The sequence below is a fragment of the Cydia fagiglandana genome, chromosome Z, assembly GCF_963556715.1.
Source record: "Cydia fagiglandana chromosome Z, ilCydFagi1.1, whole genome shotgun sequence".
NCBI classification, from domain to species: Eukaryota; Metazoa; Arthropoda; class Insecta; order Lepidoptera; family Tortricidae; genus Cydia; species Cydia fagiglandana.
The window spans coordinates 22,318,492-22,341,343 of record NC_085959.1 but is presented as its reverse complement, the minus strand read 5'-3'; the positions used below and the strand labels follow the sequence as shown (position 1 = coordinate 22,341,343).

General features: G+C 38.8%; 1 protein-coding gene across 2 annotated transcripts in view; it reads right to left on the bottom strand.

Annotated features, from left to right (window-relative positions):
* Positions 1–4,776: 4,776 nt before the first annotated feature.
* Positions 4,777–22,852, bottom strand: part of LOC134678494 (ecdysone-induced protein 78C) — a 36,674-nt gene continuing 18,598 nt past the window's right edge. For both annotated transcript variants that reach the window (XM_063537070.1, XM_063537069.1), the window contains 7 exons: positions 16,824–16,945; positions 16,067–16,208; positions 10,937–11,213; positions 8,951–9,125; positions 8,315–8,428; positions 7,805–7,984; positions 4,777–7,396 (listed from right to left, as the gene is read on the bottom strand). In XM_063537070.1, coding sequence (XP_063393140.1) covers positions 7,115–7,396; positions 7,805–7,984; positions 8,315–8,428; positions 8,951–9,125; positions 10,937–11,213; positions 16,067–16,208; positions 16,824–16,945 — 1,292 coding nt within the window. In that variant the 3' untranslated portion in view covers positions 4,777–7,114. The remainder of the gene's footprint in view (positions 7,397–7,804; positions 7,985–8,314; positions 8,429–8,950; positions 9,126–10,936; positions 11,214–16,066; positions 16,209–16,823; positions 16,946–22,852) is intronic.

Below are 22,852 nucleotides of genomic sequence, written 5' to 3'. Positions count from 1 at the left end.
AAAACCAAATTGGATTTTCGATGGCTGTTACAGCTGTTTTGAGTCTGGCGGAGAAGAGTTGCACCCCTGCTGTAAAGTAAATGTTGGTAAATAGTTGAGTGAAAGTATGAACTCTGGATATTAGAGAATATTATAATCTGGATATAATTTGCAAGACATGCGGCTACATCAAGTTTAATTTAGTATGTATGACATTAACACCCTCAAGTATATAGGTACTATAACTAATTAAGCAATGTTCTTATCACTTATCACTAACATTATTAATAAACTCTACATTTCATAAGAGACAGACGTATTTTATGCATCCAAAATATGTGTCTTATTTGATCCTGTTGGACTAGCACATGATTGGCGCGACAGTATCTCGCGGCGAGATATACTAATACCCGTCTTTTTCTATGTTACTAAAATAGGAACAGGTAGTCTGTCACGCCGCGAGATACTGGCGCGCCAATCAAGTGCTTGGCCTACTGGGATACATTCCGCTAATCAATTACATTCTCATAGTACCTATTTTGGCGGAGATTTAAGACGAGTACATATACACGGTGGTTTTTTTTAAGCTCCGTTAACTTCGGGGTAAGGTTAAGTACGTACCCATCGCCCACACTGTTAACTGTTCATCGGTGAACCTTATGCCTTCGGTAATAAGGTCCACCGATTACAGTTAAGAGTGTTGCTGTTTGTACTTACATTTAAGGAAACTGCATGAAATTAATAGCATTGCACCAAACAATTGAGAACTATAACATACCGATGACATTTCGGATATCGATCGTCCGAAGATAGTAACTACTTGCGTTTAGTAGCAAAATGTGTATAAACTAAACACTAATCAATATGTAAACAGGCCCTACGGCAAGTGTACACGCTCGTAGGGGCCTTATCAGATAAAAAGAAATAATATCGGTTTCTTTGAGAAAGTTAATCAGGAATGCACCCTTGAAATTAACGGACTTTAAAAACGAACACCTTGTATAGAGTTAGATCAAGCTATTTAAGTTGGCAGCGATTTTGATAGTCCGGACTTTGTAAGTGTTATTATAAACTATGAAATTATGACGTATAAAAAATAACACTTGCACCGTCTGTGCTATCAAAACCGCAGCCAAGTCTTAGCTAGGTGCAACTTTACAACTGCACAAAAAACGTTTAAAAACAATACATCAAAATCTCAGCAAGTTTTGCGAGTGTCCGTGCACGGAGCCTACCTACATACAGAGGCGTAGCTAGAAGATATGGCGCCCGGGGCAGGCACCAAATTTGCGCCCCCCCCCCTCCCAAACGAAATGAACTAACGAAAGGGTTACTTTTTTACTTATTAAATTAGTAACTTTTAACTGAGACAAATAAGTACATCCGTGGCTAACAAGCTTACGACCCACCTGATGGTAAGAGGCCACCGCATCCTATGGACGTCTAATACATTCTAGAGGCGTTACATGCGCGTTGCCGACCATTTTAAAACTTATACACTTATTTTTTGGAGATCTCCTTAGACTTAAGGTTCAATATCGCTTGTGAGTAGACTATTCATAGGTACAGCGCGCCTTTGGGCTGATTTGAAGGGTCCAAGGTGGCATCCAGATGCTCCTGCCCAAAGGTGACAGCAGTACTCAATAAATGGGATCTGTCTACCCCAGAGTAAAGTATCGCCTCCCTTTATTGAGCACGCCGAGTTTTTTTGGATACGAGCGCAGGCTACCCAGCAAGGTGTCTACGATATTATTGGACGTCACTGATGAAGATGTCAACACCGAGACTCCCAATACTCCCTGACATGGGAAGGCTTGTGCCTTGAAAAATGAGGTTTTCTTAGCGCTAAACGCGCAAAATTGAGTCTTGGTGGGATTGAATTGCACTAAATTGTCCCAATCCCACACCGAAACTCTGGATAGAATGCTCTTAATACCTGACACAGGTTTTTCATGACATCCTAGTATCACAGAACGAGCGATGTTAGCACGGCACGTCTTATACAGGATGGTCCAAACCTTGACGTCCAAACATTTTTTTAAATTCCTCACGCTGTAGGCTATCAGAATATGTTAGCTGACGTTGCGTAGTTATCGCACTATGATGGCTTTTGTTATATAAAGCGCAGGTTCAACCTCATATGGAGTACTGTTCTTATCTCTGGTCTGGCGCCCCACAATACCAGCTCCTTCCTCTTGACTCCATCCAACGGCGTGCAGTTCGTATTGTCGGCGATCCCGAACTCACTGACGGCTTAGAACCTCTTAGCCTTCGGAGAGACGTTGGCTCTCTTTGCATGTTCTACCGTTTGTATAATGGGGAGTGCTCGGAAGAACTTTTTGATTTGGTGCCATCGTCTCGTTTCTATCACCGCACCTCCAGCCAAAGGAGCAAAGTTCATCCTCACTTCTTAGATACATGGCACACCAAGAATAAGCGGGCATGTCGCTCGTTTCTCCCCAGAACGTGCAGAATGTGGAATGACTTGCCTCCTGACGTATTTCCTTTGCGCTACGACATGGGATACTTCAAGAAGCGGGTATTTAGGGTTCTCAAGAGTCGCCAGCGCTTAAGTGGCTCCTGTGATGTTGCTTATGTCCATGGGCGACGATGACCGCTTCCCATCAGGTGGCTCGTCTGCTCATTTGCTGACTATTACATAAAAAAAATGATTTTTATTACTTTTAACTTTTGTTAAGAAATTCTGGGGTGAAGATTTAATTTATAAAAAAAAACTAAGTATTGAACTTTATTAAATGTTTCTTTTTGTAACATAATCCTTGAAAAACGGCGCAGTTGCTAAAAAAACCCGGGCAAGTGCGAGTCGGACTCGCGCACGAAGGGTTCCGTACCATAATGCAAAAAAAAACGAAAAAAAGGAAAAAAAAACGGTCACCCATCCAAGTACTGACCACTCCCGACGTTGCTTAACTTTGGTCAAAAATCACGTTTGTTGTATGGGAGCCCCATTTAAATCTTTATTTTATTCTGTTTTTAGTATTTGTTGTTATAGCGGCAACAGAAATACATCACCTGTGAAAATTTCAACTATCTAGCTATCACGGTTCGTGAGATACAGCCTGGTGACAGTAGGACGGACAGCGAAGTCTTAGTAATAGGGTCCCGTTTTACCCTTTGGGTACGGAACCCTAAAAACACCTTGGCTGAGTTGGGAAAAAAAGACAAACTTTTACGTTCAAGCATGTCAAGCTTAGATGTTGCCCTTACCTAAATAAATAAAAAATACAAGCGATTTCAAGGACTTTTTAATATTTTAGAAACTGCTAGACCCTAAGTTTTTTTAAAAGGTCAAAAAAGGGATACTTAATAGTCCTAATTTTTCAGAGTCGCCGGTCAAAGAAACTGAGGTGGAAAGCTTCCAAATTAGTAATTCATTAAAAATAGTCCTCTTTTGTTATTTCTACTGTTATTTTATGGGGTCACTTCCCCATCGCTATTTCATGTTATCAGTGCAAATACCACGAACAATTATTAGAAGACATAAAAGCAAAGCAAAGCTTCACCCCGGAATTTCTTAACAAAAGTTAAAAGTTAAACTCGTAAACTACGAAAAATCGGCTAACATACATGGGGTATATTCTGATAACCCACGACGACGATTCTAAAAAATTTTTTTGACGTCAAGGTTTGGACCATCCTGTATACAGGGTGGCTATAAAATAACTGCATTTCCGTTGCCAGGGAGGTTTTAGGATTATACTGAGCAAGTCACGAAAAAAAAATTTGGCTGTGTCCTACATTTTGACTGGTCCATTTTCTATGGGAGGTATTTTGCCCATTTTGGCGCCCCCCCCCTTGGACGGCGCCCGGGGCACGTGCCCCCTCCAACCCCCCCTAGTTACGCCTCTGCCTACATAATACATATATGTTAGTTAAAGTCTATCATCGCCTTATATTTTTTATGTAATATAATTTGTTACTAAAACTAGATTCAAAATAATTTATATACAATACGTCATGTACATGCATAATCTATTTGAACAATGTGACCTAATATGTATTATGATCCAAAAATACATACTTTAAAATATTTTCTATTTGTGACAACCATATACAATATATATATGTATTTTGTTAACCCTAACTTTTACGAAACTTTAATAGTAGCCATTATACTTAAATATATCGATAGAGGCACCACTACGACTACATAATACATATAAACAACTGGCCATTTCCAGACACTTATTGATTACGTGGCCTTTTGAATTGATATTACCTCCGAGTAGGTAGTTGATTAATTTTAGTGAGACAAAATGTACCTGTAGGTAGGTACTTACTTGTACTACATCTACCTATGCATGGATTTTGAACAATTTATTTAATTCCTACTTATTGATATTTACCATCTTTGCACCGCTCAGCCGTGATTAGACAGGTATACATATATACCTACACTGTTATAATGATATTCATATCTGCACATGATCATATAAGTATATGTATATCCGTTAGGCTGTACAGAGTGTTGTCATTGGGCCTGGAAGCAAGTCTTTTCTAATTTATAGTTTCAAGGTACAATTAAATATTTAGTTTCTGTAAGCGTAGCCTCTGTCACACGTGCCAAAAGGACCCTCAATATTGTCAGCTTGACTTATTGTAGCTATACTTAGCTATAGTAGCTATTAACTAAATGAAATGGGGTCCAGAGGGCCTACCGCGAACCACGTTCGACGTGCTGCCTCCCTGTCACACTTACGTACGAATTTACACGTGCGACAGAGGCAACACGTCGAACGTGGTTCGCGGTAGGCCCTTCAGATATTCGTGGCAAGAAGAGATTAGATGACTTGATGAATTTGGCATTCAAAAATATTAAATTTTAAGAGACTTCATAACTAAGATCAGCTGTAATTTTACCTTGATGATACTTCGTAATATTTGGCCAATAGTGAAAACTTTAAAACCTATATCTATATAGAGTCGGTAAATACTTAGCGGAAAAATTTAAACGTATAGACGGGTACTTAATCAGCCCCATTTAGATGGATCAAGGACTTGCATGCGATCTTCTTTACACTGCGGTATTTTGTCGAGACTTAATTCATTGTACCTACTCTGTAGTTAGCAATGTATTAAATTTGTATTGCATGCATGTTCTCATAGCGTGCAAATGGAGCTTGGCTTGTAAAGCTTAAAAAAAACGAAATAATAATAGCAAAACAAACACCTATAAATATAATAAGAACGTAAATATTAAACCTCGTAGTGGTATCTCGTAATGCGAGGGGTGGGCGGTCAAACCCGATAAGTCGAGATATTTTTTCACTCAACTACCTACCTACATTGCCTGGAGTTCTTATATAAATAAAAAAATATCTCGACTTATCGGGTTTAACTGCTCACCCCTCGAATGGAAAATAACATAGGTGTAGATGTACAGTCAGCAAAGCTATTAGCAAATAGGTTTGCTAGCTGTACATACAGCGTTGATCAGTCTCAAGGTCGAGATCGGATTTGAAATCATACTAATCCTAAAGTATTCTTTCTATTGCACCTCAGGTTTTTAAAGCCAACTAGGCGCCTATTCTAATAAGTATATTATTTTTCTTAAAATATCAAGTAGGTAGGTACTTATAATATGTAATATATCTGTCAACATTTAACTTCGCAAGTCTGGCCAACGAAACCAAAGTAGGTACCTACCTATCTACCTAGTTATTTACATTTTTGTGCCTATTGCAATGTGACAAAACATAAAAAGGTAGATAGGTTAGTACATACGTACTTGACTGTCGCGCCACCGCAGTGGTATGTTACACAGGAAAACCAGTTCTTTCTTACATTTACTTTATTGCGCGAAAAACGGTAGGTATATAATTAAACGAATTTTCGAAAGTAACACGTGGTTGGTGTGCGTGTCGTGGCATGCTCCACCTTACGAATTTCGGTTACAAACCAATTATTTATTGACATTTGTGACCAAAGGTTTGTGAGGTATAAAATTATTTCAGCACTAACCAAAGCTTACGTTACATACATAAGCTTTGTCATAAGAAGCTTGTAAGTTTTACAAGTAGGTACATAATATACACCGTGTTTTTATTGAATTCCGTTAACTTCGGGGTATGGTTAAGTACATTTAAGATAACTAAATGGCATAGTTAATTTTCAAAAAAAATAAATTTTTTTGTATTTTTTTTTAATTAAGTTTAATGAGTAATTAAATGTAGCATATAGCGTTGTTATAACACGGGCATTACATTTAACTCAACCAGACAATTGAAACCTTTGACATATCAATGTCATTTCGAACATCTATCGACCGAGATTGTACTTAACTTTAGTAGCAAATGTTATGAACTGATTCTAAACACTAATCAATATGTAAACCAGCCCTAAGGCAAGTGTACACGCTTGTAGAGGCCTTATAGGAAAAAAATAAATTATTGATATCTCCGAAATGGAGTTAATTAGGATATCGGTGTTTTTGAGAAAGTTATTTGATTTAAGCTCAGGGATGCACCCTTGAAATTAACGGAAATAAAAAAAAACACGGTGTATAAGTATCATATGGAGTTTTGTTAAAGATCTAATTTTTTCTTCAATTTTCTTGTCTCAATACCGCTCACAACTTTATTCTTATTTTAGTACCTAGGTATGTACCTAGTTGAAAATTTAAGGTAGGTAATATAACAAGTATGTAAACAAATGGCCAAATGCGCGCCGGTATTTATTTTTAGTTTTTAAATGATCAAATTCAAAAGTTCGTTATGCGCGGGCTTGCTTATGCTCTTGGCCGGTTTTTATTGGTATCATTTAAACATAGTATGATAATACCGATTGTAGTCTGTTACTAATTACCCACCTACATACGTTGTGAGGGGAATATAGACTGAAAGAAAATAAAAGTAGGCAACGCATGAGTACCTACCTAATTTTAAATTTTCACATACGCTCGCCTTAGGGTGGTATTCCACCTGTCCAATTTCTTTGTCCAATTCGTATCTTGTCTTACATTTTGCTTAATAGGAGAGTGAAACGCAATGACATTGGCCCAAGATATTGGACACAAGGAATACCACCCTTAGGCACTACGGTCACCTTATGCCACCTCCCCTAAATGCTAATATACTCGTAATGTGAAATTGTTCATTCGGATGGTGATCGATGTTCAACCCTGCAATTGCGTGACGGAGGCGGTGCCTTGTCCGGCGGACGGCGAGGCGGCGGCGGCGGGCGCGGCGGCCTCGGCGCGGTCGGCGTCGCCTGCCTCGTCGTCCTCACTCTTGGGGATGTCGAAGATCTCGGAGAAGAGTGCTGGCAGCACGAGACGCGGCCAGTGCGCGCGGCACCACGCCAGCAGCTCGTGGTGGCGCAGCCCGAGCGCCTGCACGTCGCGCGTGGCCGCGCCCAGCGCCTCGGCTCGCGCGCTGCCCCCGACCGATCCCGTCACCTGCGACAACCACATTTAGTGTGCTGATTACTATAGACGTCGCAAACTATGCAGTATGCTGCTGCAGAATAATAAGGCGTTATTATTTTTAGATCCAGATAAGTCATTTATGGTATTTTGTTAAATTACAACAGCTGCGCTTGCAGCATGCACTCCGCGTCGTCGATACCTTTTTAGAACTTCCCTTGCTCGTGAAAAAATATGAATAGCCACTACTTAAAGATCCAGCATGTGTTCGAGGAAACCTTATACACCTATATACATGGTAAGACACAGGCAACGCAGCGCAAAGCAGAGCAGATTTTGTAAAGTATACAACGTCCTTCAGCTACGCACGCTGCATCTCAAGGACATTCCATACTTATCAAAATCTGTGTCGAGTGCGTGTCAGCATACGCTTAGCCTTACGGTGTGGTGTAGAGCGTCGGCGAGCGCGCGGTGCAGCGCGCTGACGCGCTCGGGCTCGCTGAGGCCGGCGCGCGCGGGGTTGAGCAGCAGCGCGCCCGTGAACAGCGCCAGCTCCTCCTCCGTCAGCTGCACCGCCGACACGTCGCGCACGTAGCGCAGCACCCCCGTCGAGAAGGCCACCTGTTACATAAGTCACATAACCTAAGTAGGTAGGTACCTATACAATTATACTAGTGGCCCTGTGAGCTGCAGGTCTTACTAATCCCCATGGTTACACAAAAACTGAATCCATTTTTTTTAACGAAATTGCTCACAATTGAGAAATGGCGACCTGTAGAGGATAACTTTATTACTTTCAATTAAACAGGATGTAAGCCCGCCGCGTAAGCTGTAGACGCGACGCTGATTGTTTTGAACTATTTACCAATGCGTCTCGAAGTTAGAACCTAAATTATAAATCAACAATTATGTATTTCTAAAAATCTGAGTATTAATGAATGAATTACATACGTCATATACTATATCCAGTTGGCTCTGAGTAATGGTCGTGCCATCATCGAACACGATACAATCTGGGGTCGACAATCGGGTCACCCTCGACAGCCACACCTCGAAGAATCCCAGCTGAAACACCATACATGTTATTAGGGTCTACTGCATGCTTACGCTTGCACAAAATTGAACCTACCTACTGCTAAATTATAGGTGAGATCTTTTGTTAATTAAGCATTAAGCATTGTCCCTGTTATTCCCTGTTAAATTGTTCTTTCTGCTTCCCTACAATAGAACTATATAGTTAAGCTGGAAAAAGCTCGGCCCCCCGAATATTTTGGGCTATTAACCAGGGTTTTCCGAAATCCTAGTCTGATGATATTTTTTAGGGTCGTACCAAAAGGAACCCTTACGGCTCTGTCTGTCCGTCTGTCTGTTACATCGCTAAATATCTCAACAACTACTTTGATTTGGGAATAGTAATGAACATGGCTAAGGGTGGTATTTCCATCTGTCCACAATACCTTTGTGACACGACAGGGGTGAGTGGAATAAACTAGGGGAAGCCTTTACCCAGCAGTGGGACACTAAAAATAAAATAGAAAAAAAACATAACAAGGCAACGGCTGAGGGGAAGTAGCATTGTAAGGTTACCTTGATTAGGATGAGCTGGTCGTCCTGTGGCAGCGTGTGAAAGCCGGGCAGGCGCTTGGCGAACTCGACGACCTGCTGCACGGCGGGCGTCATGCGCAGCGCCACGTGCTGCCACAGCGCGGCGCGCGCGTCCGTCGCGCGGTCCGTCGTCGACGACGCCGCCTCCTCGCCGCCACTGCCTGCCCCGACATATCCCGATCATCACTCATCATTCAATTGTCAACACCCAGAGTCTCCAAACTTTTTGACCAGAGGGCTCTGCGCGTAAAATGAAAACTTGGATTTATGGTAACTTCAAATGGAAACTTCTCTGGCGCGAAAACGCGAAAATCTTTATTAGGTACTCTAATTATTAGAGTAATTTGTAATTACGACTTCATTGGAGTAAAGTTTCGGTTTTCGTGGTAGGGCCACTCGTACTTTGGAGACACTTGCCACAAAGCTAATAAAACACGATGCTAAATGCTTATTCTGTGATATAGGCGAATTACCAAAATGACAATAAATCACCTAGTTTCAAAATACACTGATTGTTTCTTTCGTTTTGATGAATAAAACAAACATCGTATCAGACATTAAATATCTTGGTCGGGCATTGTGGCATAATCGGAGACAGTTAATTAATTTACCGTTTATTGTTGGTCGTTGGTAGTAGGTTTATTATACGAGTTATGCTCTTACTCGTACTAGTTCTATATATATATTTAAAAGTGTATAAAGTATTTAAAACAACAATAACTAAATGCACAAGTATTTTAAGCATAGCAACATTTAGCCAAGTGCACCATATAAACGTTTAATTTTTTGAATCTTTTCCTTAATAACCAAAAATGTCTAGGTACTTAGCGACTCTTTAACGTATCGTTAAAGAGTTCGATAAATTTTTATGTATGGAAAGTTTCATAGTAAAGCGCCGGGGCGCGCCGGCTGACGTTGATCATCAGCCTGTCAAATGTGGTTGATACAACTGGCCCTTGTTCTCTGATAATAACAGTAGAGTTAAATTTTTGTTAAGCACATAATTGTTATATCTATTAAGTAGTTTGAACGCCCCTTAAGACGAAAGTGGAGAAAGTGGAGGTTTCCTATGTAAACCGCGCGAAATCGCCTTTTCATACAAACGTAGTCCTCATTTTCCTCTCTGGATATTAACATTACAATAGAAAATATTTAGACACAATTTATTGTAATTATATCAACAGCTATGCCCCTAAAATGCAATTCTATGGAACTTGCTAACTAATAATCTTTTCCTTCTACTATGAGGAATACTGGAGTCAGTTACGGATCGCTGCCATATATGAACCAAAAATTTTTTATTAAGCTATGAGCTTCATCACATATGATCTCTGAGTAATTCTAAGCATTTCTAGCCTCGGAGGCGATAAGAAGCGTGCGTCTAGTCGAGGAGGGCGGAGTACAAAGATGGCCGCCACCCGTCATCATTCAAAAAAATCTGTTCTGGTCTTGGTGGCTACTAGGGCAAGTTTGGTATCATTTTCGTGTAAACCGAAGACGTGGAATTCATTGCTGATATTTGTTTTTTTCAGTTTCATAGTAATTTTGCAAGAAAAACGTAAAAAGGTAAAAATATGGGATGGAGGTTTTTGCTTTGAGAGCTAATAACTTCTGTATAGTGGCCAAAAGTATCATACAAAAAATACTATAATAAAGCGCAATTCATGCAGCTTCTAAACATATACATGTTTAGTAATATCCTACCGCAAAAAGATGGTGAAAAAATTATTAAATGACCGCAGCTCCATAGCTTAATAAAAATTTTTTGGGTCAACTTCATAACTGACTCCGCTAGAACGGGAAGTAAAAGTTAGGATCTAAACTTCAATCTCGACGACCTAGTTTATATTCGGAAGATTCAACAAAAATATTATTAATACAAATACGCCTACAGGTTTTGCATACCAATTGGGTTTGTAAAAATGTCATCTGTAGTATGTAGGTAGAGAGCACCCTAGTAGTAGGCACTTGCCTTCGTTGTCGGAGTCGTCGACGTGTAGCAAGATGGCCCGCGGCGTGAGCGAGCGGCGCAGCTCCTCGGTGTAGGAGTTGTTGGTGCGGTGCGCGGCCGTCACCATCTTGGCCAGCTCCTTGGCCACGCCATGCCGCAGGCTGTCCCCCTCCATCTCCTCTAGGCCCGCGATGGGAACGACCCCCGACGAGGGCACACTTCTGCTCAGGTCGGGCATGCTATCGGTGCTTACCACTTCCCTGGGCCTTTTCGGTACTCTGCCGTACCTCACAGCTGGGGAGTGAGCTCTCATTAGATACGAATAAGCCAGTAGACCTACACAAAATAATTACATATTGGAGTTTGTCTCGACTAATTTTATATCGTAGGTATTAATCACGCGTACCAAAATACTACTCAAATTACAAAATAAGTAAAGAGCTAATTTCTGAGGGTTTGATTGAGTTGGGAGCGTTAATATAGTCACTTCGATTGTAGATAGGTATTTAATCACACATCATAGCCGTTTGACGTAGGTATAATAATGAGAGGCACTAACGATTCGTGTCAATGCGCCTGATAAACTGCGTGATTCAGTTGTATTGGAGCACTTCTTTTCAATTGGTAAATAGGTGCGAAGCCTATGCTGACGCCCAGTAATTCAAATTTGAAGGGAAAGGAGAGAAAATACGGTGCATGCGAAAGCGAAAACGAGATGCATTTTATTGGCGACATGCCGTAAATAAAATATCTATTGCAAAATACTAGGCATGATGTGGATAAGCTCTATGAAATGGCGTTATTACCATTGGGTAAAGGTAGACGGCGTGCTATGTCCTTAATTTGATTGTATTAGGGGGTTAGATACGACTGATACGAGTATATTCTAGTTATATGTATTTAAAACTAGCTGTTGCCCGCGACTTCGTCCGCGTGGAATCTTATCTTCAACTTCATTTTACATCTTTAGTAACTATAATTTTCATATCCAAGCAATGTTGAAATTAAGTACTTTTCTTTTTTAGCAAGTTGTATGAAGTTTTAAGTCAAGTGGATTTTGATGTTGGTTGCTGAAATTACTTTTCTTGTATTCTCATAATAGGTACCTATACCCTTATACAAAGATTCAAGTTCCGCATTCCGCACTCACAAAATATCTGATCTCCATACAAACTTTCAACCCCTTTCTCACCACCTTGGGGGATGATTTTCAAAAATGCTTGAATTAGTTTTCATGTTTTTTAATTTATTACCTTTTTTTCCAAAAAGTTAAAGTTCCTAGCTTAAAATTAAATTTAAACCCCAAGACGAATTTTCATCCCCTTTTTAGCCCCCTTAGGGATTGAATTTCCAAAAACGTTGCAATTACTTTTTTTGTAATCGGCTATTATGTCTTTCTAAGAAGTTTCAAAGCATTTGTAATGGATTATAACTTTGGACCCCATTTTAACCCTGTTAGGGGATGAATTTTACAAATCGCTGAAATCACTTTTATTGTCTTCTAATAATATACCCAAATACAAAGATTCAAATGCCGTGCTCGAAAAAATGCCCCCCCGTTCAACCCCGTTTTCACCACCATAGGGATGAATTTTCAAAAACGCTGAAATTAGTTTTCTTGTATTTTAATATAATGCCTTTTTACAAAGTTTCAAATTCCTAGCTTCAAATAAAATTTGCACTTGAAGATGAACTTTCATCCCCTTTTTAACCCCCTTAGGGATTGAATTTCCAAGAACGTTGCAATTATTTTTTTTGTAATCGGCTATTATGCCTTTCTAAGAATTTTCAAAGCATTTGTAATGGATTTAAACTTATAAACCCATTTTAACCCTGTTAGGGGATGAATTTTACAAAACGCTGAAATTACTTTTATTGTCTTCTAATAGTATCCCCAAATACAAAGATTCAAGTCCCGCGCTCGAAAAAATGTTTGATATCCATACAAACTTTCAACCCCTTTTTCACCACCTTAGGGGATGAATTTTCAAAAACGCTGAAATGAGTTTTCTTGTATTTTAATTTAAAACGTTTTTACTAAGTTTCAAGTTCCTTGCTTAAAATAAAATTTGCACCCGCAGACGAACTTCCATCCCCTTTTTAACCCCCTTAGGGGTTGAAATTCCAAAAACGTTGCAATAACTTTTTTTTGTAATCGGCTATTATGCCTTTCTAAGAAGTTTCAAAACCATTTGTAATGGATTCAAACTTTCAACCCCTTTTTAACCCTGTTAGGGGATGAATTTTACAAAACGCTGAAATTATTTTTCCTGTTTTTTAATAATACCTCCAACTACAAAGATTCAAGTCCCGCATTCGTAAAAAAATTTGATATCCATACAAACTCTCAACCCCTTTTTCACCAACTTAGGGGTTGAATTTTCAAAAACGCTGAAATTAGTTTTCTCGTATTTTAATAATATATCTTTTAACGAAGTTTCAAATTCGTAGCTCAAAAAAAAACTTTAACCCCATACAAACTTTCATCCCCTTTTTAACCCTGTTAGAGGATGAATTTTACAAAACGCTGAAATTACTTTTATAGTCTTCTAATAATATCCCCAAATACAAAGATTAAAAGTCCCGTGCTCGAAAATTTTTTTGATATCCATACAAACTTTCAACCCCTTTTTCACCACCTTGGGGGATGAATTTTCTAAAACGCTGAAATTAGTTTACTTGTATTTAAATTTGATACTTTTTTACAAAGTTTCAAGTTCCTAACTTAAAATAAAATTTGCACCCGAAGACGAACTTTCATCCCCTTTTTAACCCCCTTAGGGGTTGAATTTCCAAAAACGTTGCAATCACTTTTTTTTGTAATCGGCTATTATGCCTTTCTAAGAAGATTCAAACCTTTTGTAATGGATTAAAATTTTCAACCCCTTTTTAACCCTGTTAGGGGATGAATTTTACAAAACGCTGAAATTACTTTTCCTGTCTTCTAATAATATTCCTAAAAACAAAGATTCAAGTCCACCACTCGAAAAAATGTTTGATTTCCATACAAACTTTCAACCCCTTTTTCACCACCTTAGGGGATGAATTTTCAAAAACGTTGAAATTAGTTTTCTTGTATTTTAATAATATATCTTTTTACGAAGTTTTAAATTCCTAGCTTAAAAGAAACCTTTAACCCCATACAAACTTTCATCCCCTTTTTAACCCCCTTAGGGATTGAATTTGTCAAAATCGCTTCTTATCTCTTGTACACTTTATAAATGCAATCTGGTGTGCAAATTTCAACTTTCTGGCTTTTGTAGTTTCGGCTCTGCGTTGATGAATCAGTCAGTCAGTCAGGACACTTGCATTTATATATATAGATCAATAATATCTAGTTAATATTTCATTTCCCTGCTTTTGCTTGGTCCATGTTGATTTAATGTACCTACCTAAGTATTATAAATCTTAGTACCTACTTATAATAGGGCTAATATAACTTCCACTTCATCCGTGGATAAAATATAATGTACCCAAGAAGTAAAATCTTATCAAAGTTAACAATCACCAAATTCACAGAAGTCAGAAATTACCAAATGTGTTTTTGTCCGATTAGATAGTTCCATCCATTCATATTATTTTTTAAATATACGTGTACGTATAAGACATGTCCTAATCCTGATAAACACACATGCAACATGGGTTGGAATATCGCACACTACTTCGTCATGAGAATCGGATTCAAGTTCAAGGTCGCCACTAAGTTTAGAAATTGCCAATATTGCTGTCTGGCCTAGTTAATAGAGTTAGTAGTTAGTTGCAGGCCATCCATGGTGTCAGAGGCTCGAATCCCGGTAAGAATATTCTGTATAATTTAATTAGATATAATGAGGCATTATTAATTCTTTCTTCTTCGAGTACTTAATAACTATAATGTTGCTTGTCTTTAACGAACCTCTAGGCGAGGCTTTGTGGCCTGTGTGATGGAAACAAAATAAGTACTAGTGAGCACCTAATGCCACAAATTGAAATTTGGATTAGGTATACTATCGTAATTCCGGTGACAATGCAATCATATGCTAGCACAGAGGTGATGGCCCCAATTTCACCACGGTGACAGGTGCGACGAATTGTAAAATCACTGTTGCTGACGTCACAGGCATCCATGGGCTACGATTACCACTTACCATCGGGCGGGCCGTATTCCTGTTTGCCACCATCATTGTATTATTTAAAAAAACTTTATTATATCGGAAAAAAACAGATATTTCTCTTGCTAAGTTTATGACAATTGTCACAAGAAACACTACAATTGTAACGAAATTCCGACATATAACTCATTTCCTGTCAAGATTCACCGACAATTCTACAAATATGTCGACTAAAAAAATAATTCTTGTTTCACAACATAATTGTAATACATACAATTGTAGCAAACTGCCTGTCATGTTTCTAAGTATTTCTATAGAAAATATTTTATAAAATTGTAATACAACAAACAACACACAATTGCTTGACAATTGTCGCTCAACATATGTCACTGACAATTGTAGCCGTGGTGAAATTGGAGCCTGATGATAGTGATCATGCAGTCGGTTGGTAGCCAAATGAACTCCGCGATCGAAAAACACAAACATATCGAGCTTAAGCTCATTATAGAAGGGTCTCAAGAAGTACTCGATAGACATGCAAATGAGAAAAAGTACAGTCAGCAATAAAAGTGTGTCTAAAATAAATTGTAGAATTGCTTGTTCCTCCATAAAATCCATTGTGCCTCTATCTCTACATTTCCCCTTTGATTGTATGGTACGTATGGTACTATTTATAGGTACGTACGCCTATTTTAAATTATGGATTGGTTTCATATTTACCGACCAATTAGCAACCTCTTACAAATTTCTTCAAAATTTTACCTCTATTTTACAAACAGAAATGTCTATATGATGGATAGGGACGGACGATTATCAACGGTTTGTTAGATTTGACAAATGTTTATTTAATAACGCCATGACTTTTTATGAATTCACTATCGAGACCGCAGACCTATCCTTGGCCCGGCCAAGAATTTTAATGTTGTTTGTTTCTGTATTACGATTTTTAGGGTAAATTATTATTTTTATGTAAAATGAAGCGTGCTCAAAGCGCGTGATACACAAAGTGCATTGCTAATAATGCTTGTGTAGCGTGTATTGCAGTCAAGTACTTACAGTCTCGGCTCATGCCGACGGCTAGGCACTTCTTGAAGCGGCAGTACTGGCAGCGGTTGCGGTTGAGCCGGATCACCAGGCACTTGCCGTCCCGCAGGCACCGGTATTCTATTTGCTTTTGAATACTCCGTCTGAAGAAACCCTGCCCAAAAGTAAACATTTCATTTATTCATGTATTGTAATTGTGACGGACCTACTTTCATAATACTGATTCAACTTCAAATCAATACATATGGAGACAGCTCGAACGGTTCAGTGATTATTTTTCGAGAGGAGTTTGATATAAATACACACCTGCATTGACCATTGTATCTACGATAGTGCATTAGGTACCTATTTTGGATTTTCAACGCGATTACCTTTATATCAAAAAATATTTACTTTACAACCAACTTTGAATTTGTATTTGTATTTTTAGGATTTTAGTTACTAAACTAAGTAGTGGCTTCTTGGTCTTGGTTGTGGCTTTATTTAGCTTAGTTTTAATTTAGTTTATTTTTTAAGTTGGTTATTTGTATATTCTACGTGAACATTTAACATCGTGCAGAAAAGGATTAGCAATAGGGTTCAGTGCAGTAGTATAGCAATATTTGTACCAACAGGTACATTTAGCATACGAATTTTCATAAACGCTGTTCTTATCTTCTACTTAAATTGTGACTTTCTACGAAATAACCATTCTCTCGTCTCGTAAATAATTATTGATTATTCGGCCCATCTCTGCATCAAGGGGGAGATAGCTTCGGCAAAGAATTACCTTGCAGCCCTCGCAGGAGGTGACGCCGTAGTGGTACCCCGAGGCCTTGTCGCCGCAGACCTTGCACGGAGCCGCCGCCTTCCCGCTGCCCGCGCTGGCGCTGTCCGCGGCGTACCTGCCGACTACATCATGTCGTATTTCAAACACCACGACACCTCCAAAATGCTTATTTAAAAAAGACTCATGTTACATGTTTTGTAATAAATCGCAGGAAAATGTAGCATTCAAATAGGTAGTAAGTAGACCCTACTTCGTTCATTATTGAATTGATTGATCAATGTACGTCATCTGAGAGAAAAATAATAGACCGCGAGCCAAGCGCAAATTTCGTCAATCATAGCCACCCGGGCGAAAACTCGTAAATTAGTTAGGGTGATGGGTAATTAATCCTAGTGAACGTCAGCTGCCGCTCTGTTGGTGGTTGAGGTATGGTAAATTTTGTCATCGCCTCCCGATTGATAATTTGGTCAGATGATAGTTGATACGTTCTTTTGACTAATTAAAATCGTCAGCCGGCTTAATCGCGGTGGAATCCGTGATAGTCAGCTGATACCCTGAAGGTCGTAACACCAGTGGCGGATTTGCAGTCTTTGCCGCCCTAGGCCCCAAGCCTTGTAGCCGCCCCTTTCTCAGCATCAGCACCCATCATATTGACTACATTTAGATCAGGCAGCGAAAATATATATTATAGAGGGAAATGCTTGGGACACATTATTTACTTACTTAGTAACTTTTTTGGACTCGTTAGGAGGTGAACATATCAAAAGTCCCCTTGAGCCGGGGTTTGGTTCGAAGGGCATATTTTTCGGTTTTTCGCTTATTATATCTCAGAAACTATACGTACTTTGACTTGTGACATGATCATAGGAACATAGGTTTTACGAAAAAAATAAGCAAATACTTATTTTACCAATAACATTTACTTTTTATGTAAGTACCTACAAAAACATTCAAAAAATCTAAAAAACAAACATAAGAAAAACATTTTTTTTGCCTATTTTCTTAAATAACTGCTAAACTACCTATTTATCCTAAAATTATAAAAAATATATATTTGAGATTCGTACAATGAGCTCTTTGATTTGATATGTAACACGATATAATTTAAAAAACTTTATTTTTAAATTTTCTCATTTACCCCCTAAAAATGGCCTCCATATTTAAAATTCATTTATTTACGTTACAAGTCCATCTTTGGGTCACAAACTTACATATGTGTGCCAAATTTCAACTTAATTGGTCCAGCAGTTTCGGAGAAAATAGGCTGTCACAGACGGACAGCCAGACGCACGAGTATAAGGGTTCCGTTTTTTCCTTTTGAGGTACGGAACCCTATAAACGGAGAGCAAGGCGCGAAGGCGTCAACAATATGCGAAATCGACGCCACACTCGCGTTCGCGGCTTCGCGCCGCGATTCGCGCACAAGTGTGGAGGGCCCTCCAGATATCGTTAAAATTGTAGCTTGTAGCAAATTTAACCAACTTTCATTTTGTATAATGATCATGTCGTTAGAACGCATAGTTTCCGAGACATAAGCGAAAAACTGAAAAATGTGACCTTCAAACCTCTCTCTTCTCCCGGCTCAAGGGCTACGGCCGGGGACTTTTGATATGTTCACCTCCTAGATAGTCCAAATAAAGTTAGGTACAAAGTCAAAAATTGTGTTTCAAGCATTTCCCTCTATATTAGGTACCTTTTTTTGAGAAATCGTGGCCTAGCCTAATTTTGAGTTATTTTTTGTTATCATTAGCGAATTTTTTGTCACAATAAATTTGCCGCCCCTAATATCTCGCCGCCCTAGGCCCGGGCCTACTGTGCCTTATGGGAAATCTGCCACTGCGTAACACAGAAAGTGGTTAACTCCCGCTATTGGACATTGAAATATGTTCTTGATGGTTCGCGGTCTATAAACTCTCCGCGCCAAAAATTTCTACGGTGGAGTGCATACTTTCGAAGTTTCGACGTAGAGCAGTAGCTATTTCGCCGACTGTAGGTATGCGTTACGTGAGCAGATGGTAATATCGTTTTTTCGCGACTTCGGAGTTAGTACCATAGTAAAAGTTGCTCAGTATGACCTACATATTCATGCCGTAAATTATTGCAGGTGACTAAATTATTTACAGTTTTTATGTACCTATTATAAGAATACCTACTTAAAAGCATTCGTAGCTGAAGTGATATTGGTGAAAAAGGTGTTCAAAATTTTTAAGCATTCCAATTCTACGTTGAGCAGCCTCGTAGGCTACAAGAGAATACTTCTTTGGTTTTAGTGTCTGTATAAAGGATTACTCACGTTATGTCATATATTATTAGACCGGGCCGTGTCCGGGCCGGAGCTACCAGCGCATCGGTTTATATGGAAAGCATCACGTGATCGCCTAGCTGTCATGTCATAGAAAAGTATGCGCCGGAAGCTCACCAAGTAGTCGAGTGGAGAAATTGCGATCTTATGTCTCGAATCTTCAATCTCTCGATTTTGATCTTATAGATTATAGACTCTGGTGTATCCTATAATAAAACTGGCCGCGTAGCCAAGATGCTAATCGCTATCGCTCCGTAGCGATCGAAACGCAACTGTCACTGTCACACTCATATGGAAGAGTGATAGAGATACATAATGCTTTTCGTTGTCGAAGCGATAGCGATTGTAACCTTGGCTAGGCGGCCTGGCTGGATACGGAAGACTATATTTGGATTGGGATAGGATAGCAATATATCAATATGAACAACTCGCTGAAATCATGATAAACTATGAACAGTCAACTGATGCAATAATATGTTACCTACTCTTCGAAGGTCGCAAAAATATGTGACACGCTCTTATGGTTCTACAAATAAAATCGTGTCAGATATTTTTGCGGCCTTCGTTGCGACTGTGTATGATACCTTCTTTTTCTTGAATGAGTTACTAGGTGATAGGATAGGTAATCATTTACCAGATTTTACCGTGAACGTATATTCACTTTAATAATTAATAAAAGCTGGTTATCTATACATAGGTAAGATTTAATTATTTCTTTAATGATAATATAGGATAATCCATCCGTATCCATCCGTATTTGGAACCTGATCGGACGCTGGAGTCGTGTTGATAACAAATGAATACTCGTACTTAATGTCTAAATTAATACTAGCAAATATCAAAATTAGCATATCAGACTATGCGTTAAAATCAAAAGTACCTATCTACCATCATTTGATTGCTTAACTATCATAAAAGAGTAAGTTAATTGTTTCATAGTTAGTAATAATGATATTGATATTAATGCTGACTGCACTAACTTTAACTAAGGATCAAAATTACACTAACTTTCTGAAAAAAAAAACCGGTCAAGTGCGAGTCGTACTCGCGTCCCAAGGGTTCTGTACTGCACAAATTTTAGAACGAGCGAGCAAAGCGAAGTCCATAAGTACATTCAACTGTTCATTCATTTTTTCCACACACGGCTGGCTATCTTTTCACGATAGCGTTTATGTCAATGCCAAACTGATGGTAGCCGTACTGGTGCTTAATGATAGGTAGCCACTCGATTAAAATGATTGCCTATTACTAAACTTATTGACTAATAGTTAGGTAATGATTTGCGGAGCTTTCTGTAGTAGATGTTTTGTCCTGCTCTAGTGGACCCGCGGAAGCGGACCCCGTGTCTGACACTTTCTTACAACACAGGGCTGCCCGTGGCCGAACAGTAGGCTCGCCTCATACAAACTTAGCATACAAATTACAACTGATAATCGAGAAATCTCATTTCTGACAAAATCAATTAGATATAATTATCAACAGAAATATACTGCTGCTCTTATTAAATTATGGTAGTTTCACTACAGTAATTATTAAAATATTTTAATAAATTGGCTTAGGTATGTACCTATATTCTAATTAATATTTAATAAACGTGTTTAAATAGTCTAATTAAATATAAAATTGTTAAGTATAAATGTAACATTTATTTATAATAGTAATACCGGGTGTGGCCTGTAGGTATCACTATAACTATACTGCACGAAATATTATTTGATATTTACGAGTCGCTTTTCGGTGAAGGAAAACATCTTGGGGAAACCGGACTAATCCTAATAAAGATTGGAAGATCACATGACAGTCGGTTTCGCAAAAATTAGGCTAAGTCAATTCTTGGGATTAGTTGTCAAGTGGACCTCAGGCTCCCATGAGCCGTGGCAAAATGTCGGGGAAGATGATGACCTAATATAGTTAAATATTCCGTTCTACTTAGTACAATACAAAATAAAAGATAAAAGGCAGCGACACCAATATCGGCAACAACCCTAATTTTTTCCCAAAGCAATGATTGCAGTTCAACAAACTGCGCGCGAGTCGATCATTGAACCTGCACTAACAGTTATTTCTATCTCTTTCTCGCAACTACAATAAAAGCTTTCTTGTCTTTTACTAACGTAACTATCTTATACTTCTTAATATAGTTCCACTGAAGGTATGGTTCTCTGGGAAAATTGTAACCTGCATAACGACGCGTCAGTGGATGGTGCCGAAGCTGAGGCGGTCGCATAGGTACCGAGGTAAACTGCTTAACGTACCTACTCACTGACAAAGCGATACCAGGAAAAATGTTACGTAAGAATTTCATCGGACCATTTGTGTTTTGATAAAAACTGTATACTTTCACGCTTTAAAGCCACGGTTACCCACCCATTAGATATGTATGGTGGTTTCGTGAGTTGAATTTTCATGATAACTAATTAATTACAGTACAGTGGTAGATTTTATAGGTATATAAGTACCTAAACTATTCCTTTGCTTTGGTATGTAGTGCTACCTAACCATAATGGAGAGACTGAACCTAAAGTTATAAACCAATAGTGGTAAGTCGTAAGTTAGGTATAAAGACTCCGATGATGTCACGGTGGTCTCCGAAAAGTCTCGCTTCAAATATCAACATCAATTTTGAGAGCATATTAATATGACTCTACGTAAACATGGATATAAACTATCATAACGATCGAAGGGCTTTTGGTCAAACAACGTACTTATATCCTGATCATTTTTAATGATGGATATTTCTATGATATGTCTTACTGAAAATGTATTATGGACATTCTGGTACGATTAATTAGATAACTATAATATTAATTAATTATTAAGGCATTAAGCAAATACTTACTCATCGTAGAGAACAAATGACATCAACGCGCCTCTGATTAATATTTCGATTCTGTGGGACTTCAATTTCAATTGATACCTATCCCATCGAAATGCCGAGACGAGCCTCTAGCCAGCTGGTGTCTTCCAAGTTGAATGTAAGAACTTCGCTTCGCCCGCTCGTTCGATTATAAGCTAGTCATGCTAAGCTTCAGCGACAATCAGATACGCCGCAAACGAAAGGATCTTGGGTGACAACGGACCCTAGATGATATAATAGTAAATAGATTAAAAATGTATGCAATGTTTGTAAGAATTGTCAAGTCATAATACGTTGATAATGCCAAAGTCAGGAAGGTATGAGAAGTTTCTTGGTCTGTTGTTTGCTCGTTGTTAAGAGATATACATATTTTGTTTAACAATAATCAATTAATGTGAGGGAAGGCCAGCAACAGCGGGTCCGGCTTACAATGCGAATTTGCCTCGGTCACCCGACCACCATGTGAGTGGATCTGATGATGTAGGAAGTTGGTGCAGAGTTCCGAGATCTGACAAACTACAGGTAAATAAATACATAGGTACGTATATGTAGTAGTTATTTTAACGTAAATAATGTACACTTTTGAGCAAGACCTGTCACCATCTACGGTTTTCCGCAATTTTAACTATAAGTGTCATTAATGGTACATAATCGTTGTTCCAGGTATTTCACGCTGGAGTACGACAAAGACGTGAACAATAAAAAGAGGCTAAATATGTACGGAACACTAACAGGTTAAACAATAAAGGTGCAATATCACGGACGTCTTTATCGGAGGCTTACAGGCATTGCATAACGTTAGCGGTCAACGACACCCTCCCCCCCAACTCCCTGCCGGAGCAGTGATCTCCCAGCATGTCTGTGCAACAC